General features: G+C 49.2%; 1 protein-coding gene across 5 annotated transcripts in view; it reads left to right on the top strand.

Annotated features, from left to right (window-relative positions):
• The window catches only part of LZTS3 (leucine zipper tumor suppressor family member 3), a 43,047-nt gene that overhangs the window by 16,979 nt on the left and 8,494 nt on the right, over window positions 1-17,574 (top strand). For 2 of the 5 annotated variants that reach the window (XM_021394998.1, XM_021394997.1), the window contains exons 2-3: window positions 12,214-12,702; window positions 14,291-15,121. In XM_021394998.1, the coding sequence (XP_021250673.1) occupies window positions 12,253-12,702; window positions 14,291-15,121 (1,281 nt within the window). In that variant the 5' untranslated portion in view covers window positions 12,214-12,252. Of the gene's footprint in view, window positions 1-2,457; window positions 2,787-12,213; window positions 12,703-14,290; window positions 15,122-17,574 lie in introns of those variants that run through there. The other 3 variants (XM_021394999.1, XM_021395000.1, XM_021394996.1) reach the window with 3 other exon arrangements.

Here is a 17,574-nt window from a genome sequence, read left to right as displayed (position 1 = left end):
CCAGCAGGAGTGAGATCACCCCGCCAGGGAGCTGCTCAGAGCCACCGCTGCAAGAGAAAGGAAAAGGGAAACAAAGGATCCGGGGGAACAAAGCGTTTGGTTTTGAGTCGAGTTTATTTTTCTTTGCCTCAAGAGGAAGAAGGCATTGAAAAGAAAAAAAAAAGGGGGGGGGTGGCTGGGGGGGAAAGCGGTTATTTTTTCTTTCTGAAAACTGAATTTTATTTTATTCAAGAGAAGGAGAGGGCACTGGCAAAAAAAACAACAACACACACCCTATTTCATTGAAGAGGGAAAAAGAAAAAGAGAAAAACGCCAGAACATTTCCATAGAAATAATTCTCAAACAAGAGAGTGTCTCTGCAGAAGAGAAAAAATGAATAGGAGTCCCCAGGGTCCTGTTTGATAGCAGTCAGTCCAAGGGATTCATTGAGCAGAGAAAGGGGATCTGCTCCTTTCCTTTTGCCTTTCTTCTTCCTTTCTTTCTTCTTTTTAACAGCTACAGGTGCTCTTTCCGTTGTGGCTCCCACCCCAAATCTGCAAACCCCCATCATTTTAACCTCTTCTGCGCTGCTAGACACTTTGCAGCCTCGCACATGGTGGAAATCCACGCTGTTCTTGGCATGGGCATCCTTTGAGGGATGCACTTTGGGGTTTTGGTGGGTGTTCAAAGCGTCTTACCCCCAGCAGAAAGACACAGCCCATCATAGCTGGGTAGGGCAGTTGGGTAACTCCTAACCCCTAACACAAGGCTGGAAGTTGCCCCTGTTGATGAGCTCTGTAGAATGCTAATTAAGTATCAAGCTGTGTTGTTAATTAGGCTGTAACCTGTGTTGATAACCATGATCTGGTTGAATTTAAACAGCAAGTAAGAGCGCATTGGCAGACCCATGGTGGGGAAGGGTGGTCACCACCTGGAGAATGACTGTAGCTGCCCAAAAAGGGCAGTGTGGATGCAGATAAAACGCAAAATCTGAGAGATTTTGTGGTTACACCCTTTGAGGACTGTGAAACATGATGGTGCAGATGCAACTGGATGCACGGGAGCCCCTGCAAAATAGAATACTGTGAGTTGGGGGTCTCTGATGGCTCTCAGGTTGTGGAGAGGCTTTGTGGTTGTGGGGGAAGGGAGGTTCAATGCTCGTTGACCTCAGATAGAAATGGGAGTTCAGGATTCAGAAGTTTGTGACTTGTTGGAGAGCGCCGGGAGCGTGGATCATGGCGGAGACCTTAGTGTTCTCCAAAAGCCTCTTCCATCATGATTTATTCATCTTCAGGAAGTGCTTAGATATAGCAAAGCTCCCAAAGCAGGAACGAGCGTAACCTCAAGCAACACCAGGAACCTGCACAACCCCAGTTATCGTCCCTAGGGTGGAAAGGCCTTTCTGAATTTTTCCAGTATTTCTATTTCCAAGGTGCAAGCCGTGCATCCTGCTGCTGGAGGTCTTCTAGAAGCAGCCTCTACCTCTTGGAAATCCCTCACTTCTGAAGTCGAAGGGCAAAATTAAGAGCTTGAGGCTCCATGGGAATCTATTTCTGCATAATTTACACCTTCTCCGTGCACCCCAGCAGCGCGTGCTGCCGCAGTTTAAATACACGTGTAACCCACATTAGGTTACTGTTAGCATTATTGCTATTTTACCGCTCTTGCAGCGATTAGCACGCTGTGGGCGACGCTATGTTTGCAAGGCTGCAACCAACGGCTCCTTTGACACGCAGCCATCCTGCTGACAGCAAATTCCCTTGAGCAAATAAGTCCAAATTAGCGGCAGCTTTGTGTGGCTGTATGTCTGCAAATAATCCCATACGAGTGCTGGGGGCTGGTCGGCCCCCCAGGAGAAGTTTGATTGCTCTCTGGCCACAGGTGAGAGCTTTTTTCTGCCTGGGCTTGAGGCCACTTTGTGCAAGTTGGTCGGTGGGCAGCCAAACCTGGATGCGTAGAGCATCCCACGTAGAGCATCCCGCTTACACCATCACACTTACGCCATCTCCCCCACCTGCATGCACAGGGAGACCTCTCAAACCTCTTTGTCCAAATGGGCTGAAAGGAAGCCAGAATATGCCAAAGTTAGGGACAGATGGGCAACGCGACCGCTTACTGCTTGCTTCCATGGGAGATAGCAACTGCCCCTTCAGTTTCCTCTGTGCTGAAATGTGAAATGTGCCAATAGGCTGGAGGGATCATATCCCACCAGAAATAAGGGTGTTTTTTTTTTTTTAATTATTATTTTTAATTGGTGTGTGGCTTTATCAGAGAGTTTGGGGGTTGAGGTGGGGCAGCATTGGCATAGGGAAAACACAGCCAGACTCTGCCTCCATGCTCATCAGTGAGATGTAAAATATGAATTAACCCAAATCCTTTGCGTGTGTCGGCAAGACTTAAAATATGAATTAACCCAAATCTTGAAGAGCTGAGACTGTCTCAAAGCTATTGGGCGGGAACCTCTCTCCCAGGGCCAATAGTACTGGGACGGGGGCCTGAAATGGTGCACATCCCTTTGTGCTGTGAGAACCCCCAGCACCTTCCCGTGGGAGATGCGAAGATGCTGGACAGGCTCTGGGTGCCTCCCTCCTCCTCGCACGGCTGGCTTCTGGGTGCAAAGATGCAAAGAAAGAGTTAAGGCACGGCACGGGCTGGCGGAGGCCAATCAGGCAGAGCAAAGTGCGGCGGGTTGTTTACGCCAGGTAGGATTTGGGAGTTTTTCCTGGGGGTGCTGAGCAGGTGGACAATGAGCAGAGAGCCCACGACAGAACGGGGAGTGTGGGAGGACAGAGCACTGGGCGCACCAGGTAAAACACAAAGAGTTGGGGGAGGTTTTTCTGGGGGGGTCGCTTCCTTCTCCCTCTTGCAGCAGCTTTCGGGGTCTTTGTAAGAGCTTGGGGTAGCACCGTTCCCACTGGGATGTGCTTTGTCCCCAGGCTGTGCTGTGGTGGGATGCAAGCTGTGGGCTGCTCCGAGGGGAGATGCTATTCCAACCCCCCCCCCCATATAAACTTATCCTGGATCCAGCTGGCATCCACCAGCACCTTGCTCCCCATTATTCCAGGGATGCAGCATCCCCACATCCCAGGATCTGGGGTACTAGCGATGGGGGGCTGCCAGCTCAAGATGTGAGCACATCCCGGGCTCCCCCAAGCAGCACGAGGCAGCTGCTCCACGCCCTTGAAATTCCTGTGAGTGAGTTAATTATAAATCACGGCCGGGCCCATGGTGATGGAATCCGGCTGGCACAGGGTTGGTTTGCAGCCAACCCCAGCCTAATGGGGCACCCCATGGTCCTTCCCCACTGAACTGTGCTTGGATGCCAAGGAGACTCCACTGGAGTCAAGGAGTGAGGCTGATTGGGGGATGCTGCAGGGGAAGGAGGGTGCCCCAAAGGCACATGGGTCCCCACTGGTGTCTTCCAAGGACAGCGGCACCATAGGGACATGCTGCAGTGGGCTGTGAGCATCTCATTTCCTCTCCAATGCAGTAAGCTGTGTTGGGCAGCAGTGTGGTGGCACTTTTAAAAAGGGTAAACTGAGGCACAGAGGGTTGGGAGGATTTCAAGTTGCCCAGACTGTGGCGGATTCCTGCTGTTCCTACCTCTTCCCCCACAGCAAAATCCCCATGGATTTTGTCCCTAGGATGCAGGACAGCCCCTATCAGTCAGGGCTCTTGGAGAAAAGAAAATGCCCCTTAGGGTGAGGACGCTGCTTACACCACCCCAGCAGAGCAACGCCAGCAGGCAGCCCCCAAGGATGCACTGCTTGCCAAAACCTCCACGGCAGCATCACAGGTTATCCCCATTGAAAGGGAGCTTGAAAACCTCCATGGATGGAGACTGCAAAACCTGTAGGGACCCTCATAGCACGTCTGGATGTGATCTGGGCAAGTGGCTCTTGAGCAGAGAGCTGGACATAATGTCCCACCGATCCCGTCTCGGCACAGGTTTCGGTTTGCATTGCAGTGATTCCCCTCCTGCCACTTCCTGGTGGCAGTGGAGTGTGTACCTTCAGCACAGCGACAAGCTGGGAGGAAAACTGATAGCGAAGCAGGAGGATTAGCTGGAGAAGGTGGAGCAAGCTGCACTATTCAGGCTTTGTCAGGGAAGAACAATGGGGCCTTTATTGGGGAAGGGAGGTAGTGGGGTTGGCGTGCTGGGGACAAGTTGGTGTACAGTGTCCCCTAGGCAGCTAGGGGGACAGCACATGGGGGTGTGGGATGGAACAGGTTGGTTCCCAAAGTGTTCCTCGGACAGCTGGAAGGACAGGGAACTGGGATGAGGGACATGGGATGGGACAGGCTGGTATCCAGTGTAACCCTTGGCTAGCTGGGGGAAAAAGGACATGGAATGGGACAGGTTGGAACTCTGAGCATCCCTTGGCCAACTAGGGGGACAGGGAACTTGGCCATGGGATGTGGGATGAGACGTTTTGGTACCTAATGTGTCCCCTGGCCAGTTGCAGTGACAGGGAAGTAGAGCATGGGGCATGGGATGCAATGTTTTGCCACCCAGCACGTCCCTTGGCTGTCTGGGGGACAACGAACTGGGACATGGGATGGGACACACTGGTATCCAGTGGGTCCCTTGGCTGGCTGGGGCGCGAGGAACTGGGACATGGGATGTGGGAGGGGATATTTTGGTACCCACCATATCCTTTGGCTAGATGTGGGGATAGAGAACTAGGACGTGGGACATGGGGTGGGACAGGCTGGTATCCAGTGTGTCCTTGGCCAGCTGAAGGGATAGAGAAATATGACATGGGATACAGGATGGGACATGTGTGTCCTTTGGACAGCTGGCAAGATGAAGAATCTGGGACATGGGGATGGGAGAGTTAGGTACCCAATGCACCCTCAGTGGTGGGACTCTTGAGAGACCCAGGGCCCCTTGCAGATGAGAGCAAAGAGCATCCCATGCTGGGAATGGCCCAAGATGGGCACTGCCATCCACTCCTGACCTCAGCAGAGGAATGGATGGGGACGGAGGAAGCCACCATCTGTGGGCTCTCCCTTGGCAGCAGCGCCAGCTCTCCCTGAATTGCCGCCTGGGTCTTTTCATCTCATCTCTTTTGTTTCAGGCTTATTATGTAAATAGCTGATGCGGCCCCTGTAATGAGAAAGTAGTTTCCCAGAATACAAAAGGCTGTAATTATCTCATTAGCAGGCAGAAAGGAAAAGGAAACCTTTCTGAGCCGCTCGCTTTTATTTCCCACAGAAGCTCAAGAAAGTGCAGCCCCCAACGGTGACCTCGGTGTCCCATCTCCTGCCACCCTGACCCCATGCACGGGTGGGACAGAGGGGCACAGCAGGTCTTGGTGTCTCCTACACAGCCACATCCTGGGGTCTGATGGCTGGTAACTGAAAGCAATAACTCTGGGAGAGCTGTGGATCCCCTATTCCTAAAAGCAGTATTTCCCAGCCAGAATCCCAAACTTGGTTGGTAATGTAGGGATGGTGCAGATGGTAGAGATGTGTGGCCTGGAGAAAGGAGAAGGAGAGCTCTGGGTCCTTGGGAAGCAGTGGGAGGTCTTCTGATGTTGTCTGGCTTCTGGCAGTGGAAAAAGCTTGTGGGTGAGAAGTCAGCAATTTGCACGCTTCCGCAGACAGGTTCACATCCAGCAGGGCTGTGCTTTTGTGCCATATTTCAGTGGTGGAAGAAAACCTGGCAGCCACAAAGCCAGGATGCCAGAGAGGGGAAAAGGAGCTGGGGGAGGTGCAGCAAGAATGATTTGAGGGCTGGAAAAAAATGCCTGGGAGTGAGCAGTTGAGAAAGCTCATTCTGTTTTCTTCTTCAAAGTGAGGCAATTTGAGAAGGGTGAAGGAGAAGAGGAGATGCTGATGTGCTGGAGCTGGGTCAGAGAGGAGCAGAGGTGTCCCTGCCTCTTGCATCCACTCATGTGGACATGCTGTTGGCATGGTGGTAGGAGTGGTGGAGTCACCACCCCTGGAGGTGTTCAAGAAACACTGAGATGTGGCACTGAGGGACGTAGTTTAGTGGGCATTGTGGGGATGGGTTGATGGTTGGACTAGATGATCTTAGTGGTCTTAATGATTCTATGATTGGCTAGCTTTGGGCCCAGCACGGCCATAAGAAGGTAGCACGAGTAACAGTAACAAAGAAAACCTTGCTGGAGAAATGAGGCAGGTCTATCCAACCTCTGCAGCAATCTTCCATGCCCACCACTCCAACCCAGGCAGGGACAGGAGGTGGGCTCCCCTTTCACCATTGCTTCTGGAGGTGTTTCCTGGGGATGCAGGGTGTCTGTGCCAACCCCAGCAGCAACCTTGGAGGTTCTGGGGCTTTGCTGAGACTCAGGCTCAAACATCAGATTGAATATTAGGAAAAAAATCTTTTTAGAAAGAGTGGTGAGGTATTAGAAAATGCTGCCCAGGGAGGTGGTGGAGTCACCATCGCTGGAGGTGCTCGAGAAAAGGGTAGATGTTGCACTAAGTGACATGAGTTGATGGCTGGACTAGATGATCTTATTGGTCTTTCCAACCCTAATAACTCTATGATCTTTCAAGGATGTACTCACCCAGCCTAACTGCAGGTTTTGCATTTTAGTGGTGGTTCTCCTCCAGGGCTTGTTAACCTCCAAACACAGGTGGCTTTGCTCCCTGCAGAGTCTGCTGTCATCTCACAACTAACCCATTAGCGATCTTCCCTTCTTCATCCATATATCTTTCTGGAAGAAGCTGATACAATCACAGCCCTTTTCTTTCATCCTGTAACACTGTTCTTGTCCTGCTCCATCACCCTGGACCAAGATGACTCAAGGCTGGCTTGGATGGGGCTTTGGGCAGCCTGGTCTAGTGGAAGGCATTCCTGCCCAAGGCAGCTGGAGCCGGATGGTTTATTAAGGTCCTTTCCAACCCAAACCATTCCATTGTTCTAAGAACTGTGTTATGTTGTTCTCCAGACACCTCTCTGGCACCAGTGCCAACAAACTGGAAAAGCAACAGAGCCCTAGGCACTGTGTAGGTGTAGGTCCTACAAAAACGAGCGTTTACACCCTTCCACTATTTGCATGCTCATTAAAACCCACGCAAACCAACCAGATGGCTGAAGGTCGTGGGCACACCTGTTACAAGGTGTGGGGGGATTTTTGGCCTTTGGGTGCCTGCGGAGGAGGAGCAAAGTGGGAACCACACGTGAGCATTCCAACACACTGCGTTGCTCTCGGGCTGTTTGCTGTCGCTTGCCCTGCCTGCAAGCAGCGATTGATTTCCCTCCCACGTGGCACAGTGCCTAGGTATGTCTCCCAAAGGCCTTTGTTACTAGAGTGTTAACAATTAACCTGCTCAGGCAGAAATGGAGCCAGGCCTTCATAATCTAGGCTTAGTTAACTATTCAGCTGCTTATCTGAGAGCAATTTTTCTTCCGTCTAACTGGAAGGCGTTTGCTAACTCATTTGGATAAGGCAAAGTGTGAAGGCACTGGAGCTGTTCCCCAGGAATCCATGAAAACTGTGCTAAGAGGCAGCCGTGAAGGAATCACCCACCACATCCATGGAGAAAGGAAATGTCACCCCAGGTTTTCTGTGTTAGATGCAAAAATGACACTGTTCACAAGGCATGGCTGCTCGGGGAAAGGCTGCCTAACCCTGCAGTTAGATGGAATGAGCAGCTCATGCAATGTGGAGAAGGAACCAGCAAGGAGGCTGCTTTTACCTATGGACATGTGCTGTTGGGAAGATGCCTACAAGCATCAATCCAAGCAGACAAAGAAACCCTTTTCAGCGTTTCTGAACATGCAAATGCTTGGAAGTGGGAAATTAGATCAGTAATTGTTGTGGCAAGATTCCCTTCTCATCCTTTGTGTCTGCGGACAGTCTCTTTCTTCAGTTCTGCTGTAATCAAGGGGCTATGGGGAGCCAGGGGCAGGGCAAGGGCTGAAGGCTGGCTCTCAAGTGGCTGTGGCTGCAGTGGGCATTGGGATGGTGGGATGGAACTGGTGTGTTCTCCAGGGCCCTGTGAGGACCAAGAGAAGGCAGCCCTGGTGCCCCCAAGGTGATTCCTGCAGATCCACTTCCACTTTGTTTGCATGGCTTGGGGATCTCTTCCCCACCCAGCCATGCTTGGAGGGGACTTTCCTCTCCAAAAGAGTGGTGACACACTGGTACAGGCTGCCCAGGCAAGTGGTGGGGTCACCATCCCTGGAGGTGTTCTGGAATCGTGGAGATGTGGCACTGAGGGACATGGTCAGTGGGCATGGTGGGGATGGATTGGAGTTGGACTTGGTGATCACTGAGGTCTTTTCCAACCTTCATGATTCTATGCTTCTCGTTCCTTCATCATCTAAAGAAAGGACTTGGGAGAGAAATGCTTCTCAAGGTTTGCTGCTTGGTTTGTGCCAAGGAGATCTGGGTTGCGCAGCACTAACCAGGTTAAGGTAACCAACCGGTTTTCATAGGGCTCCCCAGGGGTGGGTGAAAGTCAAAGCTCTTTGCAGAGAAAAAAAAAATAGCTCGGGAGCCCACGCTAAATGGGCTGCAGCCCTGCCAAAAAGCAGACGCCGGCCTGCTGCTCCATCTTTAATTTGCTAATGCAGTGTAAGAACAGCTGTGTCCCCGGAGAGCCAGCACGGCCCCAGTTCTGCATCAGCGTTACAGGTGCTGGAGGGCAGAGCAAGAATTTTCCAGTCCCGAGGTCCCACCGTGGATGGAGCAGCAGGACAGATGTCTGCATTGTTTGCTACCTCATCTCGTCCGCCTCACGCTTTAATTAGGCTGGTTGTGCTTAATGAGGCTTCCCAGGGAGCATAGGACCATAAATCCAATGAAATCTAGGGGCGTTGGGTTGTGGTTCATAAACGTCGCGGCTGCTGTTGCACAATGTGCCAAGGTCCTTGGGGGTGAACACAGGGGGAAGAGCCCTGCAGGACCACGGAAGAAGAAATCAGACATGGAGGCACTGAGCCACAGCCCCAGCTCAGCTCTGGCTTGCTTCTTTCATTGGGAATTATCCATAAACCCAATTTTAGTTAGCATTCCCATGGCACCTATCCCTCACCCGTGCTCAGAACCTGATTTCAGAGTTCAGTTAAGGGGTGAGCAAGGCAAAACCTGGCTAAGAACTAGTGCTGGCCAAAAGAAATAAAAGTTCCCCCCCTCCAAAAAATCCCTTTTTGGCAAAGAAAGCTGTACTGCTGGGGATCTGTTGGCACTTCTGGAATCCCCTCGAAAACATATTTGAAATGCTTGTCCGTATGCTCTGCTTATCAGCTCCTGGGTTTACAGTAAACATAAGCTAATAGCCAGTTTTTTTAGAATATTTTCTTGGATTCTTTCCAGTTAAAAGGGGGGGGGGGGGGGAAATCATGCAAAAAAAGTTCCATTTGCAGAGACTGTCTCTGTGACACAGCTTTGATCCCACATCGTCAGACAGCAGCTGAAGCATCTGCCTTTGGGTCACTGGGGCTGAACGGGAACGTCAGCACAATGTCCCAGTGTTCCAGGGACGTGATCCTAAGCAGAAGCCTCTTGATGTGAAAACCATCCCCTGGGATCCTTGGGGTCCCGGAGGGCTGAGAAAGGCTGCGATGAGGACCATTGATGGACATATTGCGGAGCAGATAAGACATCTTCCTCCATGGTGACCTAGAGGTCATTGTCATTTCTTGGCCCAGTCCATAGCTCCTTCCTGAGACATGAACATCTCTCTTTTCTAGCTCGCACTGCTTGCTTTTGTGCTGGCTTTTTCGTTTTGTTTTGAAGAATCAGACTTTCCAATGATCTCATCCTGCCCTCAGAATCACAGCACAGTTTGGGCTGGAAGGGATCTTAAAGCCCAACCAGTTCCAACCCCTGCCATAAGCAGATGCCCAAAGCTCCATCCAACCTGACCTTGAGCCACGTCCATGGACAGAGCAGAAGTCAGCACAAGTGTGCAAATGTAAACGTGTTCTGCTATAAATAACTGCCTCTTGTAGCAATCTCTCTGATTGCAGCGTTGGATGGATACTAAAAATCAATCAGGGGATCACACAGAAAGCATCAGTGCCAGACCAGCGTTGCAGGGTGGATTTTGGATGTCCTTTCAGGATGGAGAAGGTTACACCACGAGGCACATCCTATTATAGACAGGTGGACACATCTGGTTTGTCTCAGGTCACAGAATCTCCTTCTGGCTCACCCAGGACTTCAACATGGCTTTCCCTCATCCTACCCACCTGGCACAGGAGCCCTTCATTACAACTTTTTCTCCCTTCCCTCTTTCAGCCTAGAAGAGCTCTGCATCATCTTCACCTTCAGGACCGTAGTGCCAGCCCCACCATACTCAGACCATACCTGGGATAGGGCAGTTTTCTTTAAGATCAGGTCACTGGAAAAACAGAGGAGGCTACAAGCAGTAAACCTGAAGGAAGTTTGTAGAAATGCAATTTAATAAAGACAAGCTGCACAGACTATTTTTTTCCATTATTAGTATAAATACCAAGATTACGTTGGAGCTGAGCTCTACACCTAAGCAAGTTCTCCAAGGAAATAAACTCAGATCTAATGCTGTAGCTGGGGAAGGGCTGATTCTACAACTCCACCCCAAAAAGATGGAAAACCCTACTGACATACCCTCCCCATCTCCCTTTCCTGCCAGCCTTGCCTAGGCCTCCCTATCACCAGTGCTTCACCCAAAGGGCAATACTTTCACAATGCCTTCTTCATCCAGAGGAAAACCTGCATCCCCCACTGCTCCTAAATCCTGCTTTAGTGCCCATCCTAGCAGGATTATTCACCTTGGAATATTTGAAATTGAGAGCTTCTAGGACAAAAAAGAAAAAAAAGAAGTCATTCTCTCTATGGCGATCTAGCCAATAAATTCAGTAAGGGTGGGAGAGCTGATAAGCTAAGTGTCTACAGCTGCCCATGTGTCACTGACTCTGCACTTGCAGGCTTGGTTTGGCTGTGCCCAGTGTGAACTGAAACACCTGAGGGCATCAGAAAACTCTGCACAGGCTGGCAGATAAAATATGGGACTCTAAGTAGAACAAAGCCCTTCTGGAGCAGCACTGGGAAGAATACCCAAACCCTATGAAGGCAAGTTAGAAATGAGAAGTGTATTAGTTTTCCTGAAATATAGAGGCTGTGGGATTCATTACAATCATCCAAACTTAGCAATGTGTCTTCTCCCTTCCCTTGCAATGCATTAGGTAATAAGATCCTGCATCAAAGAAACAGTGTAATAAGATACAGCATCAAATTCTTTATTATCTAATAAGGTGATAAAAAAAGGTTTGTTGTGGGCCTTTATTTCTTTAAATAGGGTTGGTTTTATACCTTTGTGGGCCTGATTGAATTAAAGAGGGTCTAATTAACACTTAAGGGGAAAGAAGGGAAAAATGCAGGGACACCATCACCTTCTATAAGATCGCTGTGTTCTGCTCTTGCTTAGCTTAACACAGATCAGTTTTCCCGTGACTTCTTATTTTATGGGATTATCCCATCTGTGCTGCTTGGGGAAAAACCTATAGGTTTCTGTAATTAAAGGCAATTAATTAAGAAAACTATGCCTGTGCTTTTTTCCCTAGTCCATCCTGGGGCACGACCGCTGAGACCCAATGCAATGCAGAGTAGATCCTGAAGGCTGGGTGCAGGAGTGCAGAGACAGCTTAATTTTCAGAAGGGACTTTCAAGAAGAGGCCTGAATTTTTTAGGAAGTGATAAACTGTACCCATGTAAGACTTGTCTAGGCACCAGTAGCTCTGGACCTTGACCACCTCAGTTGTAAGTTCAACACTAATGCAACCACCACTATTTGGGGAATTTCCCTGAAACACAGATGTTTCAGATGTTCCCCCAAAATGCAGATGTTGGGTCTCTTTGAAAGCAGGACTGAAATCACAGGACTGGGGTTTGAGGTGGTGGTAGAGGTGGGGAGAGCATCCAGTTATGTGAAGGCTGGTCCCAATGGAGAAGAAATAGATGTCATGTGGCTGGGATTAGGCCGAAGACAACTGTTATAGCCATTATCAGCATGTTATCTGCTTCCCATGGCCGTGTTTTGGTCAGTCAAAGGCACAGGCTGAGCACTGCTCCTCCTAGGAGGGTTGAAGGTCACAGAGAGGAGGGCAGTCCCATCTTCTGTTGCCTACCACACACCGAGCTGTGACAGCTCCTGCCCTTATACCACCCAGCCCAGAGATTTGCTCATCTCTGCATGATGCCAATCTACAAAAGGCTGCAGTGGATAAAAAGCATCTCTTTAAAATTCCTTCACTTTTCTTCCTTCTTCCAGTGCCACTGACCTGTGCCTCCACCTCACCTCTGAGCTGCCATGGCCACGCTAGAGACGCTGCCAGTTCTTAGTGACCCAACGTACCCCAATCCAGAAAACTTCCACGGTTTTGCTCCCCGGCCATCCCAAAACACCTCCCGGAGCATCATGGGGAGCGTGGGGAGCGGAGTGGCCAACGACCAGGAGTTCGCCATGAAGAGCGTGGGGACCCGGACGCAGAGCAGCGGCCGGCAGATGGAGGGGTCTCACAATGGGTACTCCACACGGGAGATCTCCAACCGCTACTCCGGCGAGGAGAAGACGTACAAGTCGGAGAAGGTCTCCAATTCCCTCTACATCAACGGCGACCTGCGTAAGAGTGAGAAGGTGAAGATGGACATCTGTGGGAATGTGACCACCAACAACGAGAAGAACATGCCACCTCCTCCCCAGTACCGAGAGCCCAGTAACCCACCAAAGATATTGCCAATCTCCGGCAAACTAGACCAGGTGAGAGCTCCTGCCTCCTGGAGCAGTGTGACGGTTGTGGCTTGGCTCTAAAAGCACAACCCAGGCAATGGCGTAACCCTGACAAATAGTCTAACTCTTATTATATAGATGGTGCAATTTTTATTTACAGTTCGTATAATACTTACTGCTTTCACGGGGCTGAGCAAAGGAGAATGCTAGTTCTGGAGGAATTCAAGAGCATGATAACAAGTCTTTCAGAGCTAAGCTTCCAGTTCTTTGAATCATTTAACCCACCTGAGTTGCTGTGCCTATCTCTCCTATTGACAGAGGGGAGAGCTGGAGCTGTCTCTCTTTTTGGTCGGCCCAGCATCAGAGTCACATTCTTATTCTGGGGCCATTTGCAGACCATTTCCTACAGCCCTCTGCCACAAAAAGGTGTTACTTGAATGAAGCTGTGTGTATCTGTTCAAAATCCTAGTGAGAGGCAATCTGATGAGGCTTGTAAACTACCCCTGCAAACATTATCCCCCGTCCAAGCACAGTCCTCATGGCTCATATCGGCTTGGAGGATGCCCAGAACCCAGATGTTTTATGTAGCCTGCCGCTCTGCTCCAGCAGACCCCGTAATTTGTGTCCTGGGGAGGCTGCCAGATGCAGTGTCATTTCTGCAGCATTTGGTGGCCTTGTCTTGTGGGCCATTAACCTGACAGCTCCCATAGTCCATCTCAGTCCCACCTGACAGGTGCCAGATTTTTGGTCTCCAGCCTTGCCTGCTCACCAGGATTCATTTTGTTTCTTCTGCAAGGCATTTTCAAATACAAGACTGGTTCCTCTGGGCCAATTTTCACCTGAAGCCCAACCCCCAGTAGGGGAGACTCAATGCTGTTTTGAGGAAAAATTTATTTCTGTAGGTGCACTCATGGGGAGAGGAATGTGCAAAACTTCAGAGGTTCTAAAATCCTCTTTAAATCCTTTGCAGCTGCAGTCCATTTTCCCTCCAGCATTGTATCTGGTTGCAGGAAACAAAAATTTTTTTTAAATGAAGAGCAGCTTCAGCACATTATTTGCTCAGTGTCCCTGTGATGGGGCCATAGATCCCACCTACTCCTGCCTAGTGCATGAAAAATATGTTGTCCACATAGCGGAGAGCTGACTCCCTAGTGCTCCTAGGGCAGAACAGCTGCTCATTTATGGGGTTAATTCAGTTTTCAGCCAAAGGGAAATGCACCCTCCAAGCTAGATGTCCTTCAGAATATAGTCTGCCAAAATCAAAGTTGTTTTGATCTGATCTGGTAGGCAAGTGGTAGCTGTTCTTTTAGCAAAGAGCACTGGTAAGAGGACCAATGGAGTATTCTAGGAAAAATCATGCAGATTTGGGGCAGGTCAAGCTCTTTTTTTAACTGGGGCAAAGGAAGATGAAGTGTTAACTTATGAGCGGCCAACTCCTCTTGGGTGTCCCATGTTAAATCTCAAATAACCAAGGGTGTGTTAAGGCTGAGAGATATGGAACTAGGTACCTGGACAGGCCTCAGCTCCACCAGCCCCAGCTTGTGTTGATGTATCTCTTGTGTGTGTCATTTTCAAACGACCTGCTGTCTTTGATGCGTGGTCCTTTTTCCTTTTGCAGAGCAATGAGCCCTTAGTTAGACCCTCAGCCTTTAAACCAGTAGTTCCTAAAAACTTCCATTCCATGCAGAACCTCTGCCCGCCACAGAGCAACGGGGTGACAGAGAACAGAAAGAGCTTGAACCATGCCAACAGCAATAGCCCATCTGCACCCAAAAGTGGACTCGACAAGAGCAGCCTTAACAGGACTACAAACCAAGTGGGAGGCCTTTCTGATTCAGGCCGTAACTCGTTAACGAGTCTGCCCACTTACGGGACAGGCTACAGCCAGCACGTGGGCCCGATGAGCGCCTCGACGAGCCACATCAACCGCATCGGCACAACCTACACGGACAAGAACATCGTGGGATACAACGGGATATCTACCTCAGACAGCGGCCGGTCTTCGAGCAAGAGCACCTCTTCGTTCAACAGACTGAACCATCTCAATGAAACGATGCCTTTCCACTCTCCTTCGACGGACGACATCATCCAAGACTTGGAAGACAGGCTGTGGGAGAAGGAGCAGGAGGTCCTCCAGATGAGAAGGAACTTGGACAAAAGCGAGGCAGCCATCTTCCAAGTTTTTGAGGAGAAGCAGAAGATCTGGGAGCGGGAAATGGAGGATCTGAGGCAGAACTATGCCAACAAATTGCAACAGGTCTCCAAAAAGGCGCAGCGGGCCCAGCAGGCCTTGCAGCTCCAGATCTTCAAGCTGCAGCAGGAGAAAAAAAAACTCCAAGATGACATGGGACAGCTCCTCCAGCAGCGAGAGGAGCTGGAGAAGAAATTTGTGGCTTTCAAGAAGGAGCAGGCTGAGTTTCTCCCAAAGATTGAAGAGACCAAGTGGGAGGTAAGAGCCTTATTGTAAGAAATCTTGAGTGATGTTTTCACTGATAACCCAAAGTACCTCCCATTTGTCCCACGTGCACCCCAAGACAAGGGCTGTGGGGTGAGCGGACACTAGGTAACAGGCAACACTTCGGTCACCTCTACACATCTGAGCTCCAAACCTATCGTTTTCAATTAAAATAAAATGAGCACAACTTACTGTGTGCACATCCTGTGCTGGTTAATAATTAGGCTTCACAGTCAGGTCACTGCAATGTGGGACGTTTGAATCCAGTTTCAGTGAATAAAGATTTTTCCGTAAAGGTATTTGTGCCTCCCAAAATTGGGTTTAAGCCTATTTTAATTAAATTCTTCTAACACCTGCGTTTAGGCAAAGCTTGAAATGGCTTTTCAAATGTTTGATTTTTTTTGTTGTTGAAGATATAAAGCAAATGAGCTAAAGATGATACCAATAGCCAAGTCTACCTCATGCTTTCCATTGCAATGCACTGTTTTCAGTTGCTAATGAGTTGGTCTCTCTTAAAAGGCTGAAAGGCAAATTCCTCTTTCCAGGTCTCATGTATTTTTTTACTTCGCTTTCTATTTTTAGAGCATTTTATCAAACTCCGTTTGAATAGCCAGTGCTAACACAGTTTTGGTTTTTTTTTCAGCTTGATCATGCAAAGAATTTTAATCCTTCCATGGACTTGGCTAGAAACTTTAAATTTATTAAGGCTGCAGTAGAAAAAAAAAAAGTAGCTCTAGAATCAAGAAGGCCCTATTCTGCTAATCCTGATGGAAAGTCAATGAAAGTGGGATTAATTAGGGCTCTGCAACGTACTATTTGGAGATATTCAGCAGAGCTCATTAGAGGCTTGCTCTAAAATCTCTGCAAGTTACGTGCAGGACAAGCAGGCTGCATTGTCCCACATGATACCTCCTTTGACCAGGTGCTCTGCCCAGGTTTTGTGTGTCTTCCAACAAGTTAGGTCTGGAAAGCTTCCTGATTTTGCACTGGTAAAACTGCAGATGGGTTTTTGATTATTTACTGCTCTAGTTCAGTCTGTGGCAGCTAACCCAGTGATAGCGATGTAAAGAGATGGGATTCATCTGGTAGATCATGACATCTTAAATTTGTAGACACCTATTCTCACTGACTGAGGTACTCTCCAGACTCCAGAGACTACATTGCCTAAATTTCCCCAGCAGACAACTAAAGACCAAAATTTAAGTGTTTTAATTTGTTAGTTGATTCTTATCCAAGCTGTTCTTCATCATGTATTTCTCTGCCTTTTGGGAAAAGCTAGCCCATGGAGAGCACTCCCAGTAAACCCACGATTGGTGCTGTGCACTTTTTTAGCTAAGCAGTAACTGTGTCATTGTAACTGCAGCTAAACCAGCATGATGTTGTTCTGCATCTGCTGCAGACAAACACTGGTGTGGATGTGGGTACTCAGATTTATGTCTCTGAGCTCCAGGAAAAGCTTGTGTCAGTAGGAACTGACTGTGGGTATGTCTCCTAGCTCTTCAGCTGCTCACAGGGGGAACTGAGCCATCCTTACTGCTGAGCTTCAAGGCTTTGTTCAACATCATGCACCAGACTAGTCTTCTATAGCTGAGAAAAATGGAGGTTGCAATGAAGGCAGTGGAGAAATTAGTTGAGGAGCATTCACCCAACAGGACTGTAGCAGGAAGGGATCTTGCAGACGCTAATAAAGGGAGAAAAGGACAAATATGTCATGTGTGACAAGAGACAGGAGCTTCAGGAAGGCAGGACATCCAGGTCTGGAGGCGGCTACCAAGTCTGTTACGAATTAATTTCATCCTCCCTGATCACTGCTAGTCCCTTGGTGCTGCTTCCCTGCCCAGATTCTTGCCGGAAAAGATTTTCTCTGCAGTTATCCAAAGACAGATCTGCCAATACAGAGACCTGGAAACCCCCAAGTCCATGGGAAAGTGAGGGTTTGGTCAATTTTATAGCTCCCTTTCAACACCTTTGTTAACATTTGTTGGACTAAGCAGAACTAGAGATGTGTCATATAATAATAATAGTGCCACCTACATAGCACATACACACACTGCAGCAAGGGTATTTCCATTGTTTGCTCAGGACTTCTGTACCTAACCGCATGGGTGAGACTTGAGGCAGTCAGGATGAAATCTGTGCATGGCAGCCCCAGTTCAGCAAGAGTGGGCTGCATCTCTCGCCTTGATCCTTAGCAGAGGGGCTGTCACTCTTCATGCACTAACTCAGAGGAATTAAATTGCTGCCAGTCCCTGGACTGCCCTCAGGGCACTGAACACTAAAAGTTAGTCAGCTGGGTTCTTTAGGAGTCTGTGGGAAGGAAAGCATCATATGGCAACTAGGTAATATCCACTGTCTCTGCATCCTGTCCTACACCCTTACTGCTTGGAGAGAGCCTGGCTTGTTTCTGGTTCTGAGATGTTTCCATCTCAAGCTTGCTCAAGGTCCAG

This window comes from Numida meleagris, chromosome 4 (assembly GCF_002078875.1).
Source record: "Numida meleagris isolate 19003 breed g44 Domestic line chromosome 4, NumMel1.0, whole genome shotgun sequence".
In the NCBI taxonomy this organism is placed as follows: domain Eukaryota; kingdom Metazoa; phylum Chordata; class Aves; order Galliformes; family Numididae; genus Numida; species Numida meleagris.
This window is presented reverse-complemented; position numbering and strand designations above follow the sequence as displayed.